Below are 17,118 nucleotides of genomic sequence, written 5' to 3' on the forward strand. Positions count from 1 at the left end.
AGTGCATGCTCCTCTGTGTTCCTCCTCTGTGGTTTTTGGATCGTGTTCTCTGTGTAATCTGAATCTTTCATTGGGGGAGCTAATCAACTCCTCGCCTACAAACAACATCAAATAGTGAAGTGGAGCGTCCGCCCCTGCAGTTCGTTTTGAACAGTCGCCGGCGGCACCGAATGTTTCTCTCACTTTCATTTTAATGATGCTCTTCCTCTAGCTTAAGTAAAGTCTTCCACCGTGGAGCCAGAGAGGGTTTGCGGCTGCTTTGAAATCTCATGTAAGTATATATTTAATTTAGCTGCAGGCATATTCGGAGAGTAATTGGCACAGCATCGTGTGCCCTTATAAAACTGCTGCACCTTCATTATGAGCAGACTGAAGGATTGGAGACGAAACTTTGTTTAAAAGACAGACGCTTAGTTTCCTGCAACCTGAAAGTTTCTTGACTTTCTCCCACTTCAGCAACAATGCACAGCGCGCGGCGGGAGCGACTATTCCCTCGGTAAACTTCCAGCGGATTGCTTTCCATCTAGAATGTAAATAAGTTGGTGTGAAATAAATAATGTGTACAAGTATACCTCGTGAATGCAGAAGGGAGATTTGCATACTCGCAGGCCGCATCCCGCCGAGGCTTTGGCAGCTCGTAATCAAACTTTGCTCCCAAATGTGTTCAATAAAAGATTCCACAAAGGGTACATATGTTTGGCTGTTTGCCTCGTCTTTGTATGTTAACGGGGAGAAAAGCACACTTTACAAAGGTTTGTCGTTTTCCGGCAGCTCCGTGACATCTCTGGGACGCCGGATCCTGCTTCAGCGGCAGGGCAGAAACACATGAAGTATTTATGCTAATTGTTGCAAAACTTCCCACAAAAGACGACAGGAGGCGCGTGATGAGGAGCTGTCAGGGTGCCGCTGTCATAGCGACGAACTGAAACCCGTGGAGCAGCAGGAATCAAAGGCCTCGCGCACCAGAGGGTCGCAGCGCCTTTAAAAATATTTATAATGAAGCGCTGGCATCAGGAGCACGTCGCGGCACATTAGCAGACACGGGCGTCACGGCGCTGATTCCCCGCCGCCGGCAGAAGCCGCTCCTACCTGACTCCTCCATCAGTCATGAAAGTCAGGATGCAGGCCTGATGAACTTTGCATATTCCCCAAGAACAAGAGCAGCAGAAGAAGAGATGACGAGATGAAACATGTGCCACTCAGTAGGCGGGCATAAAGATTTAAGCGCTTGGCTTCATTTGCATTTGGAGCAGCGTCTTTGTTTCTGTGCTTTCTTCTAATAATGATTCAACACATTTCTTTCATGCGTCGTGTTCGGCAGGATATATTTGCAGTGTTATCAGCCTGTGTCGGTTTTCAGCTTTCTGTTGAAACACTTTTCTTTTGTAAGAGGCGTGTTAATCCGCGTTTAGCCGCAGGAGGAGGCTCCGTCCCCGGGCGTGGCTTTGATGAGAGGCCCAGAAGAAGAGCCTCCTCCAGGGCGAGACCACAGAGAGACGCTTGATCTCCACGCTTAATTAGCGGCGCGCTGCTTAATTGTTCATTTTACAGATCGGGGGAGTGTGCATGTGCTCATCATAATGCATGACTGGGAGCTCTGATTCCAGCTGAAAAGACACTAAATGGTTTAACTGGGAGCCTCCTGAAATCTGTTGCGTTGCATTATGCATGAGTGATGTGTTGTAGCGCTTTAATCTCTTTTGAAATCTCAGAGAAATGTCTTTGAAATCTATGTATTTGTCCAACAGCGGGCACATTCAAGTAGTTAAATAAAAGCTATACTCAGGAACTTTAATTAAGTTAAACATGAGGTACTTGTACTTCAGTTGTGCACTACATTCGTTTTACAGCATCAATTACCAGCTAGTCTTCAGATCTGTGTTAAGCTACCCAGCAGTACATCAAGTAATTCAAATTAGACCTACTTTTACCAAGTGTAGCTCTGAAGAGGTGAACACATTAATGCATCAATCATTATTATACAATAATGTAATATATAGGATTCCTAAAATGGGCCATACTGCATGATCAGATGGGATAAAAGATTAGATATATAGGTAGATAGATAGATAGACAGATAGATAGATAGATAGATACATAGATATATAGATGGATAGATAGATATATAGATGGATAGATAGATAGATAGATAGATAGATACATAGATATATAGATGGATAGATAGATAGATAGATATATAGATAGATACATAGATAGATAGATACATAGATAGATTTTTACACAAAATGTTGATTTCTTATAAGTTTGTATTTTCAACTAAAAATAAGTCGGGTGTCTGCTGTGCTGTTTGTCCATTAAAATGCTTTTTGATTACATTTCTAACTCGAAGTGTACATTCTACTTTCAGAATCTACATCCAGTGGAAAACAAATTGAAGAAAAGGAATCAAAATGTACAGCAAAGGGTCAGAAATAGGCATAGATCTTAAATAGAGAGTGAAGCTCATGTTAATTAAACAAAGTCTGATGGTGGTGTCAGGAAACAGAAAACAATCTGCCTCTTCTGCTCATCTCCATTAAAACTGAACCTGAGGGGGGGCACCCTGGGGTGAGGGTGATGGGGGGGGCACCCACCAGCTACCATCCCCTGCAGGGCATCTCCACAGGGGGGCTGCCAGATAACGCTCTGTGCTTACAACATGAGTTATGATGAGTTATTACATGAAACAATCGACTATCTGTGGATCCTGAGGAGCTTCTTCTTGATTTATATTGGGGGGTTATTTAAGGATAAAAGCATCAAAATAACCTGCGGGGAAAGTCAGGAGTCACACTAGGATAACAAGAATACAAATATACATTAAAATAACAGTTAAATTAGATACAAATATGAATAATTCTGAATATGTTTAAAAGACTTTTTCTATGTTGAAAGTAGTTTATATTTTAGTAAGTGTCACTTAATATAAATTCAAATTACTACTGCATAATTTACCTTAATGCATATCAGAATCAGAACCAGAATCAGAATCAGAATCAGAATACCTTCATTCGTCCCACAGAGGGGAAACTTACATTTGTGACAGCAGAAAAGAGCCAAAGACAGCTTAATGTTTCCAAAGAAGGATGCATACAAAATATTAAAGATAAAAAAAACAATTAAAAAAATTACACAATTTACAAAATACACATCCTGTCACAGTTCTGAAGATTTAGCTAGCAGCCAGGTAAATATTGCACAGCAATTAACGGCATATAGCCTATATATATATATATTGCACACAATTGGTATTTCCCAACAAGGTGGTCTGTGTTGTTGTGAAGGGGTCTACCAGGGACCATGATATGACATGAACGTATAAGGTTCATATCCTACCATTTATTCCATTTCAAGTATGTAAATATTGCTTTTTTGCACATCTGATAAGATAATTAAAAAAAATCCAGTACTCTGTAATGTTGGAAGACATACTCATATCTTTACTCAAGTGAAATTAGCAATACCACAGTATATAAATACCATATTACAGGTAGAAGTCCAAAAGGGCATCAACATATGCTAAAGTAAAAATACTCTTTATGTAAAATAATATAAACTAGCAATTATAAGTGATTTTAATGCAATATCTACAGAGAACCTGAAAAAACCCAGATATTATTGATGCTGATGGTCAAATTCAACTTGTGTGTTTTGTCACTTGTTTGACAACATGTGTGTTTTTTAGGGAAGGAGACACATCCTAATTCATCATGATATGAATCTTTATTTTTAAATATCATGGTTAGTGTAATACTGAAATATCATTATATTCATTGTTGGTTTGAGATAAATTGAGGAGAAGTAGATGGAAAGATTATATGAAGGTATTTCTTAAGTATTGCAGAGAAGTATTTATCTCTGTGTTTCATATACTTTCATTGCTTCTTATTTTGCAGGGAAATAAGGGAGCTTTTTCAATATTTTAGATCTTCAACATGTTGGCATTTTGGATTTTCTCAAACTGGAGAATAAATGTGAATCTACTGCTGAGAGAAATACTAGATAACTCAAATTCACTCTTTAAAATCACTATATTTCCTAAAGACAGTACTGATAACTTTTATTGTGTTGCCTTTCCTTTCAGATTTCAACATTTTCCAATTTAAAATCAATAAATCCCGCCTCGCTTTCTGTAAAAACCTCGTCTCGTTGCGGGTCAATGCAGAAATCACATCATCAGATAATCTGCTTTCTTTGAATAGGTATTCTCTGTGACTTGTGGATTCAGAAACACTTGAGATTTTAAAGTGGATTAATGTTAAACTCATATCTGTCTCTTATTGTCGTTAACACACTACCTGGTTCACCTTCTCTGTCCTTCACGTGTTGTTTTTGCCGAGCGGCGGCTGTAATTATCTCGTCGATCTGCGGCTGCACGGCGCTCTGACGTCTGGTTCATGTTGGAGTGGCCGTCGTAGTGATTTCTGCAGGTGGGGGAGTGAGAGTGGAGTGAGAGGGGAGGGTTGAGGGGATTGAAAAGGAAGGCCGGCGATGGGATTATGGGAGCGTGACAATTGAGGATTAGCTGAGCTTTAAACAAATAGCACTCGTGCAGGTCAGCAGATCGACACTAGAGAGGAGAGCGACTGCTGACTTCATTAACACGCCGCCGTCTGTCTGAGAACACAAACACAGGACGGTAGATCCACACGTTCGACATCTATCATCTAAGTAGCTTTATAATGTAGCTGCAGGGAGGTCGTATGTCTGTGTTGGTACCTGAAGGCAGCATCTCCTGGTCCAATGGGATTCCTCCATGTGATTTTGGATTATGTCAGAAAATAATCTCTGTTTCAAACAAACGTTTATGATCAGCAGGATAATCTCCACATATTAACACCACTTTATTATTTCTGAAGTAAAAAGCTAACGTTAGCCTATAATGGAACTACAGCACGGTCACATGACTTCACGTCACCACCGCTAAGCTAAAGGAGGCTAATGTCGGGCTATAAAGGAACTACAGCACGGTCACATGACATCACGTCACCACCGCTAAGCTAAAGGCGGCTAATGTTGGGCTATAAAGGAGCTACAGCAGGGTCACATGACTTCACGTCACCACTGCTAAACTAAAGGTGGCTAATGTTGGGCTATAAAGGAACTACAGCACGGTCACATGACTTCACGTCACCACCGCTAAGCTAAAGGTGGCTAATTTTGGGCTATGAAGGAACTACAGCACGGTCACATGACTTCACGTCACCACCGCTAAACTAAAGGTGGCTAATGTTGGGCTATAAAGGAACTACAGCACGGTCACATGACTTCACGTCACCACCGCTAAGCTAAAGGTGGCTAATGTTGGGCTATAAAGGAACTACAGCACGGTCACATGACTTCACGTCACCACCGCTAAGCTAAAGGCGGCTAATGTTGGGCTATAAAGGAACTACAGCACAGTGACATGACTTCACGTCACCACCGCTAAGCTAAAGGAGGCTAATGTTGGGCATGATGACGTTTAGTCGTCTCATTTAGACACTTGTTAGCATCCTCCATTTTTAGATTCACCAGTGGGAGATTTATTTATGTTTAAACTCTGATTCTCTAAAAAAATAAATCAAATATCACAGATTGCATTTCCTCCAAGAAATTATGTCTTCCAAAGTCATTTTCTATCCTCCAACTGCACATCTGTGTAATTTCATACTTGGAAGGTCTTAACCTTTTAAGCCCGAGAGACCCCGGTTCCGGGGGCCTCCTGCAATATATTGCAGAAAACAGTCTGAGGGCATGTTCATTTAATAAACTATGAATGTTTTATATCCATGTAACAGAAAGAAACTCATCTAACTGATAATCTTTTTTTTTTTTTTTAAAACCCACAATGCTAACGCTGAGCCTCTGAATTAGCAACGAGCGAAAAATGCTAACAGATGACTGCACCGAAATTCACTCACAACACATTATTTATCTTTGCTGCACATCTCAACCAATCGTTTGACATCGTGAGGGGACACAGAATCGATGGGTACCCTCATTATCACTCAATCATACGAACTCTCGGAGATAATAACAAGAACACACATCAAAACATATGAAGCTAGTTAGCTAAAAACGGCAAAATGGCTCACCTGTGTGGTAGTCTGGTCAAAAGTGGTCTTCAATGGCATTAAAACGATAAAAACGATGCTGAAGTTAATCCATAGGTTAATCCAATGTGTCTCTTTGAATGATTTCTGATAATCCATGAGCAATAAACCTGCTTTTCGGTTTTGAGATGTCAGACCTAGAGACAGCTTCACTCTGGAGCAAAACTGGGTGCGCGAAGACGCCATTTTTTTTTTTAACATGAGTGTGTGGGGAGATTCCCCTTTGATTCCATTGGCTCTGCCGGTCAGAAAGAGATGTCACATGTCAAAATCGAGCAAGGGGGGAGATATGGAAAATCCACCCAAATTACCCCAGAAGAGGGTTTTTTTCTAAATCTGTCTTAAAAGGTCAAATGTTACTTGTTTTGCATCAATCTTGATACAGGGTTCTTATTCTATGTTGTACTTTGGATTCCTAAAGCTTTCAGTCTACCTTACCATCATCCAAGGGTAGTTTTCACTATAAGTAACAAATATGTTTTGGACGGACACTATAATGTACAGTTGTTTACTATGTTCAATCTGAATTTTCTTTAAAATAAAAAACATCTATATTGATTATGACTTTTCTACATCCAACTCACAGGTTTATAATTAGTTTGAGAAAAAAGATTATTAATTTAACCCTTTTAGAAGTGAAGATATGGTCATTTGTTCTGGGAATGTCATTTTCGAGCCTGAGACCTGAAAAACAGGCTCAGGGCTTAACTTTAAAACTCGTAAAACACTAAAAACACAGATTATAATCAAAAATATATTTGTTTGGCTGTTTGAGATATTCCATTTGGACCTGCGGCGTAGTGTTGTTATTGTAGCAATTTGAATAAATTCATAATGAAAGTAAACACATTTAGTTGTTGAAAAAAGGACTACAAGATGATTTAAAGTTAATAATAATGTCAACAAAGTCACTTTATAATAATAAACAATATTGATCATTGCAACTTTATTTTTTTTTTAAATCTACTCTTTTCCTCCTCTCTGTCAGAATCAATAAAAGCTGTTTTTGTTTTTTTCAGAAATGCAAATGAGCGACTCTTGCTGGAGGTGAAATCAGCATCTTTGATTAAAAGATTAGCAGCAAACAAACAACACAAAGCATACGACGATTAAAGGAAAAACATCCCGCAGGCGGAGCAGGAATCTTTTTATCTGGATTTAATTATCAAACATAATTTACACATCTCAAATGTGAGTCTCTGTGAGTCTGCTGGCGGGTAATTCATAACCAATGTCCTCACTTCAAATCCGGACTCTGATCGCTCCTCTGGAGAAAACTCTGTTACGGAAAACATCGATTAATTTCATCATTGCTCTTTTACTTTCTACATGTTCAAGACATCATTGATCATCTCCCAAACAAAGACCTTCAGGTGTTATTCTGGGCGATTTACGTCACATTTTTTACACTACAGGGTAGTTTAAAATATTCAAAAATAAATTGAGATGTAAAACATAACAATGCGGTTTATTGCAGCTATTCTTCCATCTTAGATGAAAATACTTTGATATGTGAGTAATAACTAACTTGTGTCTAACATAATATTGAATGTGGTTTAGTAAAGTATTTAAAAATACCCCACATTGTACAAGTACAGGACAATCAGACCTTGTTCAAAAAAGATCATCAGACAATTGTTTTGTCTTTGAGGTACAGCCGCAGCAGAGAGTCTGAGTTTGAAGAAAACACTAACATTTTATTTAGTGTTGTTTAATCAATCAATATTTACTGGTCTTGAATTTCCTCACTGGATTACAAAATGCTCGAATCTTATTGTACAGGGACATTATTCAGATTCAATCACCTGAAGATGAAAATATAGATTCAGCAATATGTACCATTTTAATAAAATAGACTGTTAGACAATAGACAGCGCCGCAGCTGTAGCTAGGCGCTGCTAATGAAAACTTTTTTACATTTTTTCTCCCAAAATGTTGACCTTGCTCCTTAATATTACTAAATATCACGTTAAAAATAATCTCTGAGATGTTTGACGGTCAGTGGGATGATTATGACGTTCTTCCTCCATAAAATGATAACTTCTTTCTGTAGAATGTTCTAATTTAATTGACCCTACTTCCATGAACATATAGTTTTTTGTCTAAATATTTAAAATAATTGTCAGATTGTTACGTCTTTATCTCAGACTCATTAAAACACACTTTATCACTAACAATATGTAGAAATTATTTTTTATGGCAGTACTTTCTGATTTATGGAGCGATACAGAGCGATATCCAAATCTGTAAAACCCTTGGACTCTAATTTCCACATCTCACTCTCAGTCTCTAGTTTTGGGGAAATGCCGTTACATTTTTAATAAATAAAGCCACTGTGAGTAAAACTGCTCAGACTCACTGAAGACTTGGATTCAGCCCAAAACACTTGAACATAGATTCACCTGAAGTCCAATTAAAACTGCCTTCGCTTCATCATTTACATTTAATGAAAACATAGACTGACAGAAAAACAAATTGTTGATAGCAGTACATGATTTATATCTAATAATAACTGTAAGTGTAGATTTATCTGTCAAAGCTACTTCTGCTTTCAAATCAAGGGATGGCTTCACACACCTATCTATAAGAAACCTCTTTAAATCAACTGTGAGAAAACATCTTCAGAGGATTTGCTTTCACTCTTCTTAAGTCCGTGCACAAGTGCTGTAAACAGCTCAGTGTCATGTATTTAAAATGTGAACACACTCCTGCAGTAAACTCTCAATGTAACCAGATGCTGTTGTTCATTTATAGAGATCGACTGACACTCTGTTTTTATCTGTATGTCTCTGCTGACCTCTGGTGGTAAAACATATGCACGCACGCACACGCACGCACGCACATACACACACGCACGCACGCACGCACACACACACACACACACACACACACACACACACACACACACTCACACACACACACACACACACACACACACACACACACACTCACACACACACACACACACACACACATGCACACACACCCACACACACTCACACACACACTCAAACACGGACACACACTCACACACACACACACTCACATGCACACACACACACACACACACATACACACACACACACACACACACACACACACACACGCACACACACACACACACACACACACACACACACACACACACAACTTTCACTCTGTTTAATTGAAGTATTCAGACACTGTTCTGACAGTTGACTATATATTTGCATTTGAATTACAATCTGATGTTAGTTATAATTGAAATAGTTCAACACTGCATGCAAATCCTTCTCAAAAGCTTCTCTTTTGTCTGATAGAAACTGTTAAGATTCTGCAGAAGGAAACAGAAGTTGTGGAACAGATCCAGATCTCTGGTCCTGGTGTGTAAACAACAAACTACTTGGTTAGGTTTTATAAATAATTCATGATTTTGGCTTGAAATAAGTACGTCTGATACGTCATTGCAGTTATTTAAAGAATCCCTATTGTGCTTTTTGGGCTGTTCCCTCTCCTGTAGTGTGTTCTTTAGGTTTTAGTACTTCACCTCGTACAAACTGTCTGCTGGGTCCATTCGTGGTTAGATCCGTCTGTCAGGGTAGAGCGAAGCAGGCAGGACCCAAATGCAGATTTCACAGGAAACACCTTTATTAAAAGGCAACAAGAAAAATACAAGCTCTTCCCAGTGAACATAGTCAACGACAAACAAGGATCTAACAAACACAGACAGAAAAACCAGAACTAAAATACACAGGACTAAACAAGGAAACAAGAGACAGGTGAGGAGGGAGGAGAAAACACACGAGGTGAACACAATCAGGAAAAGAGTAGGAGGGAACACACAGACAGGAAACCAAAGACAGATCTAAACAAGACAAAACACAACACAGACAGATCGTGACAGTCTCACACCCATCGATTCTGTGTCCCCTCACGATGTGAAACGATGGGTTGGAAGTGCAGCAAAGATAAATAATAAGGTTTTGTGAGTGAATTTCGGTGCAGTCATCTGTTAGCATGTTTCGCTCGTTGCTAATTCAGAGGCTCAGCATTAGCATTGTGGGGTTTTTTTAAACAATTTTTTTTTTAAATGATCAGTTAGATGAGTTTCTTCCTGTTACATGGATATAAAACATTCACAGTTTGTTTTATCTATTTGCCTGTACATCACTTTGGTCTGGAGGTTTAAAGTGCTTTATAAATAAAGTTGTATTGTATTGTATTGTATTAAATGAACATGCCCTCAGACACTGTTTCCTGCACGATGTCGCGGGAGGGCCCCGGTAATGGTCTCTCGGGCTTAACAGGTTAAACAACTCTCCTGTTATCTCCATCAGAACAACCTTCTGGATCTGCACCAGTCTAGTTTCAAGGCAGGTCACTCCACAGAAACTGCTCTCATTGCTGTCACTGAGGAACTACACACGGCTAAAGCAGCCTCCCTCTCCTCTGTCATCATCCTTTTGGACCTGTCTGCTGCATTCAACACGGTGAATCATCAGATCCTCCTTCGCACTCTCCAAGAACTTGGAGAGCTCTGCACTTTCCCTCCTCACCTCATACCTCAAAGACCGCACCTACAGGGTAACTTGGAGAGGGACCGAGTCCGACCCTTGTCAATTAACTACAGGGGCCCCTCAGGGCTCTGTTCTTGGTCCCCTTCTCTTCTCCCTGTACACAAACTCGCTCGGATCTGTCATTAGCCAGCATGGTTTTTCATACCACAGCTATGCTGACGACACCCAATCAGCAAAACCATGTGGGTTTGCTATCCTGGCTCCAAAATGGTGGAATGAGCTCCCCATTGAAATCAGGACAGCAGAAAGCTTACACACGTTCCGGCGCAGACTGAAAACTCATCTCTTTCGACTCTATTTCGAGCGATAGAATTACTAACAAATAACTGCTAACAGAGCACTTATATACTAATAAAGGACTGGCTTATCTAAAGCCAGTTGAGTAGCATTTGAAATGTTTGGCTCTATGAAACCTGATGTACTTATATGATTCTGTTTTCTTCAAGTTTGTATCTTCTTGGTCGAATGCACTTATTGTAAGTCGCTTTAGATAAAAGCGTCAGCTAAATGTAATGTAATGTAATAATTAGGGCTGTCAAGTTAACGCATTAATAACGCGCTAACGCAAACAAAAATTAACGCCACTAATTATTTTAACGCGATTAACGCATGTGTATTTTTTTTCCTCGGCCGCCCCGTAGTTTCAGAGCGCATCGAGTTTAAAATACCATCTACAAGCTGATGCTGCTGACAGCCCCGCTCCTGCCGCCCGCTTGTGGCAGACCACACTTCCACGCTCACCGGCAGGCACCGACTGGCCATCGGGAGGACCGGGAGGGTGTGTGTATGTGTGGCCCGAGCGAGCGAGGGAGAGACCTTACGTGCATTTTTGTTGTTAGCATCTGGTGCTAGCTAGCTGCGCTAACGGATATAAGGAGCTGTTTAAATGAAAACAGAGGAGCGCTCTATCCACACAACTGCGCCGAGCACTTGACTTTATGCAGGAAGCCAGACAGTGGGACATTGTCTTGAGTTGCACATAGCTCCAACGATCCAACACACACACACACACACACACACACACACACACACACACACACACACACACACACACACACACACACACACACACACACACACACACACACACACACACACACACACACACACACACACACACACACACACACACACACACCATTTGTATTGAATGAGAGAGGTTCCAGGTTGTTGTGTTTAATATTCATGAGAATATTGTCATTGTTCAAATGATAATAAACATTAGCATAAAGCATATTGGTCCACTCATATGTTGATAAGAGTATTACAAACTTGAAAAATATTCCTCTAAGGTACATTTAGAACAGATCAAAAATGTGCGATTAATTTGCGATTAATCGCGATTAACTATTTTAATCGACTGACAGCCCTAGTAATAATGTAAAGAATCCCTATTTGTCTTTTTCTGGTATTCCCTCTCCTGTAGTCTGTTCTATATGTTTTGATGCATGTAAATGGTCTGCAAAAGGATAACATCCCTGTGTTCCCTCCAGCGAGAGTTTCTCTCACACACACTAACCACTAATATGGGCCTGAACATCAGCAGGGCCACATTAAAAGAGATTCATCCATACACTCTTTCACTGATTGATTGAAAAAGCTATCAGGAAAAATAATAATATCGGAATCACTGCTTCATGCCAAAATGTTGTATAGGACGCAACATGTATTTGTTATAATGAAGACATTCGGTCTAGTAATGCCCAGAATGCATCTGAAACATTTTTTTCTCTTACAATCCAAATTATGTGTATGGTGGAAATTGACAAACTAACAAATAATAATAAAATGGTGAGGAAACCTTTCCGATATACCAGACTTATATATGAACACTCCTTTTCTTCCGTAACAGTAGACAGTGGATATTGTATGTAACCATACATCAAGCAACGGCTTTTAACAGTCACTTATCAAGATATCATTGAAAATGTACTTAATCTATTTGTTAATAATTATAGTAGTATATATAATATAGTAGCAGGGTATATATTTATAGATGTTTAGAAACATAATCAATAGTTCAGCATCTCACCAGATGTTAAATGAAGAAGGACAGAAACGGTTCGCTGGATCCCAGTGAGACGGTCAGAACCTGGGGAGAAAGGTCCTCTCCTCTCATAAAGATGTTCTTGAGGTCGAGGCTGAAGGAGATCAGTCCCTGTCCTCCTTTGGTTCCTGACGGTCTTTCAAGGGATCCTGTTTGTGACGCCAAATTGTGGTGGAAATGTACCGAGACTAACCTTTCCATTATACTGAAATGAAGATTCTTGGAATAAGATAGTCTTTTAGGGAGTTTAATCTTAAAGAAGGTAAATCGTTACAGAGTCAAGCAGTCAGCATCAGGAGGTCTGCAGAGTGTCTGATATTCACATTTTCACACCAAAAATAGAAGAGGAGGGGCTGAGATAGATACAAAGATAAACACGCCATATATAGGATTCTTTTAAACCTGCTAGCAAATGGAGAAACATGTCTACACTCCTCAAAAGGACAAGAGCACTAACCTTTCTAGAACACATGGTGAACTTTGAATGCTCCCTCAGGTTGATAAGACTTTCCATTACACTCCACTCTTCTGATCATATTACATATTGATCCGAAATATTTTTCCGTTACATGTTTAAATGTTCTCCTTTTATCTTTATATATCTATAAATGGGTGGAAAAACAACTACTAGGATTCATGAGATCATTGACACATTTGTTGTCTTCAAACCTTTATTGAACTTAATTATGAAGACATCGATTATTAGCAGCTATCAGATGCTGCTCCAAACAAAGCGTTATTAAACTGAATATAAGTCACATTGGTTTGAACACAACTAGCTCAACGCCAAGGAGATCATTTCACCTTTTTAGGAAGAGATCTAACATTTCTGCCAGCGAAGGAAAGGCACGTTTAACTTTACATTACATTTCAACAACAAGGCAATTCAAAGTACTTTATACACATATTCAAATGTGTAATTACTGGGAGATTGTTTCAGACGGTTAGGTCGACCTATGAGCGGTCGCCCAACAGTGAGGAGGCAGAGGCAGAACATCCAGCCATTTGCCATCGTTAGCATTTATTTACACCATTCACTATATTTACCACTATCTACAAGGGAATGGCAAACAGCCAGGCCTGCTGAACTCTGCCATTCTGGACAATTAACTTCTTGGAAGTAATCTCAGGTGCTGCGTCGCAGCATTCAGAGTAATTTGCTCCCATTGTGTTCAACGCGTCATCGAGCGAGCAAGTGATTTCATTGGACGAGCTGGTCAGAGGGATGCGTTCAAATGTAGTCAGTAATTTGAGGAACTGTCGAAATGGCGAACGCAGATAAAGTTGAGCTCGAAAATCCTCCAGCATCATTGAAGTCTCCGGTTTGGGAACATTTTGGTTTCGCAGTTACGTACAAGGATGACGGACAAAGACAGGTGGACCGAACCAAAGCTGTTTGTCGGCATTGTTCAACTAAAATTAGTTACGCGGCTGGCAATACATCAAACTTGCACACTCATTTGAAAAGGCATCACCCGAACGTGAATATCACCGGTACCAAAAGACTGAAGTGCAAATCCAACTCCCGCTAGCATTTAAGCCTCCACCAAAAACTTCAGACCGAGCCAAAGCTATTACAAACGGCAAATATCCTTATGTTGCCATGTTAGCAAAGCGCTACCTGGCTGTATCTGCTACTACCTCTGTCCCTAGCGAGAGGGTGTTCTCCACGGCAGGAGACATTGTTAGTGCCAGCAGATCTGCCCTTTCGGCAAGCAATGTGGACAAGTTCATCTTTCTTTAAAGAAACATGAAATGACAAGCAAGTCCTAATGTCTAACTGGCTGCTTAGGTACTAGTACAGTACAGTACAAATACAGATTATTTCAGTTCATCGAAAATCTGTACCTTAATGTTTATTTTATTATATTTTATATTTATTTGAGTGAATATTCATAGTTTAATAATAATTAAAAACCCAAAACTAATATTTTATGTTTTGTGAGTACTAGTACAGTAAAGTTCAAATACAGATTATTTCAGTTCATCGAAATGCTGCACCTTAATGTTTATTTTATTATATTTTGTATTTATTTGAGTGAATACATTATTCACAGTTTAATAATAATTAAAAAAAAATATGTTATGTTTTGTGATAATTTTTTCTGCTGTACCGAAAACGTACCGAACCGAACCGTGACCTAAAAACCGTACCGAACCGAAATGTTTGTGAACCGTTACACCCCTAGTAGCTACGATTATTTATTCACAAGCGGCGGGAACAATCCAGCATCAAATATGAATGCACGTTGACCAGCTGTCATACCATTCAACAAAGGTTTGTAAACGTAACACTTGCTGATGTCCTTATTGTATAACTGCCTATATTTTCCTGAGACCCAGGAATGCATATCCAATGTTCACATGTGGTGCAAATAATGTGCTTCACCAATGAGGAAGCCATATGAAGCGTAAAGAGATCTTTGTCACCCGAGATCCTCTCCATTACAGAGACAAATGGAGCAGAATAACTAAATGCCGCTTCTCAATTACGCACAATCATTGAGCCACATGTTAACCAAGGTGAAGCCTTCTGTATCTACAACATTCAGACCACAGGAGAGGAAGTGGTCTCTCCTACAGAGGACACAGAGACACTGAGGAGTCATGTGACCAGAGGCCAAACCCCGCATACAGAGGTTCAGTGAATGTGGTTCTGAAGGTGTGGAGGTGGGTCAGTGAGTCAGAGGAGACTCTGTAGAAGGAGAGAGAGCCAGCAGGATGATCCAGATACACTGCTACTCTACCAGAGGGGGAGGAGGAGGAGGAGGAGGAGGAGGAGGAGGAGGAGGAGGAGGAGGAGGAGGAGGAGGAGGAGGAGGAGGAGGAGGAGGAGGAGGAGGAGGAGGAGGAGGAGGAGGAGGAGGAGGGGATGTGTGTTACTGTCTCATTGTGCCACACAGAGTAACCTTTATCAGAGCAGCTCAGACTCCAGGACTGATCATTCCATCCAAACTGAGAGTCCCCCCTGCCTCCTTTCCTCCTGATTCCTCTGGAAGTCACTGATATATGAACCACTCCTCTCCACTCGACCTCCCAGTAGCAGCGATCAGTCAGAGCTTCTCTACACATCAGCTGAGGATAGGAGTCAAACCTCTCTGGATGATCAGGGTATGGCTGCTTCTCTCTTACACGTGTCACCTTCCTGTTGTTGTCAGACAGTTGGAGTTCTATGTGTGCTGTGTTTGGGTCCAGTGTGAGTTCACAGGAATCTGATAGACAGTAAAATAACCAGTTTATCATCAGATTCATAAGAAGGCTTTATGTATTTTGTGTACTGATGTTGTTTATTTCTTTCTCATCACAAGTCAACATAAATCCACACTTACACTTCCTCAGACCTGGTTTTAACCACTCCTCTCCACCATGGTCCACTCTGGAGAAAGAAACAAAGTCAGGATGATTTTCTAATGCATTATAAAATCTTATAGGTGAAAGAACAGGTGTTCTTATGTGTTGCACAAACGTTCAGATATTTCCCCAAACAACAGAGGTTTGATCCGGTGTCTTCCCTTCTTTTTTACTTTAGGCCACATGAGAAATTATACTTGTTTTACTTGGTCGTCGGTCTTAGGGTTAGAGTGTATATATCTAATGATGCATCCCATGAAGCATTGCATGAAGTCTGTTGACGAATCAGAGACTGTTGTTGGGGCAAAACAGGAATAAACCGTTTGATCCTACTGGTGGTTCTACAATGAAAGTCAAAATGATTAATGTCCGAAAACATAATTTTCATTTCAATATATTTAGTAGTTGTTAAGATTTAATAGTCAGGACCTAAGTAGAGAACCAACACATCTCTGATAAATAATGAGAATGATTTGACTTCCTTGATTTTAATGGTACTTATAAATGTTTCCATTCAATAAGATGTTAAGGGATCAATGTGTTTTCTTACTCTGGCTTTAAACCTTCTCTGAACAGAATTAAGAGAAACAAAAAGTTCTTCATGCTGACGGTCCGTCCATACCTGAGAGTCTGCAGTCTCCGGTCTGGATCCTCCAGTTGAACAGACAGCAGCTTCACTCCTGAGTCTCCTGGGTGATTGTAGCTCAGGTCCAGCTCTCTCAGATGGGAGGGGTTGGAGACCAGAGCCGAGGCCAGAGAAGCACAGCCTTCCTTTTTGACCAGACAGCCTGACAGACTGAACACACACGCACGCACACACACACACACACACACACACACACACACACACACACACACACACACACACACACACACACACACACACACACACACACACACACACACACACACACACACACACACACACACACACACACACACACACACACACACACACACACACACACAGTGTTATTCAAGTATTTTAAGTCAAAATAAGCTCTTTAGTGAGTCAATGAAATTAATTTAATTAAATCACATAAAGCCAATAAAAGCTTACGGGGTAAAC

At 40.2% G+C, this 17,118-nt stretch overlaps 1 protein-coding gene across 1 annotated transcript; it reads right to left on the reverse strand.

Moving 5' to 3' along the window:
- Window positions 1-14,809: 14,809 nt before the first annotated feature.
- Window positions 14,810-16,845, reverse strand: LOC117441320 (stonustoxin subunit beta-like; the record flags this gene model as incomplete). The annotated part of the gene is made up of 4 exons (XM_034077510.2): window positions 14,810-15,444; window positions 15,550-15,910; window positions 16,028-16,074; window positions 16,672-16,845. Coding segments are annotated over 4 exons (751 nt in total), but the record flags the coding sequence as incomplete, so codon positions are not given.
- Window positions 16,846-17,118: the final 273 nt, after the last annotated feature.

The sequence above is a fragment of the Pseudochaenichthys georgianus genome, unplaced genomic scaffold, assembly GCF_902827115.2.
Source record: "Pseudochaenichthys georgianus unplaced genomic scaffold, fPseGeo1.2 scaffold_167_arrow_ctg1, whole genome shotgun sequence".
NCBI classification, from domain to species: Eukaryota; Metazoa; Chordata; class Actinopteri; order Perciformes; family Channichthyidae; genus Pseudochaenichthys; species Pseudochaenichthys georgianus.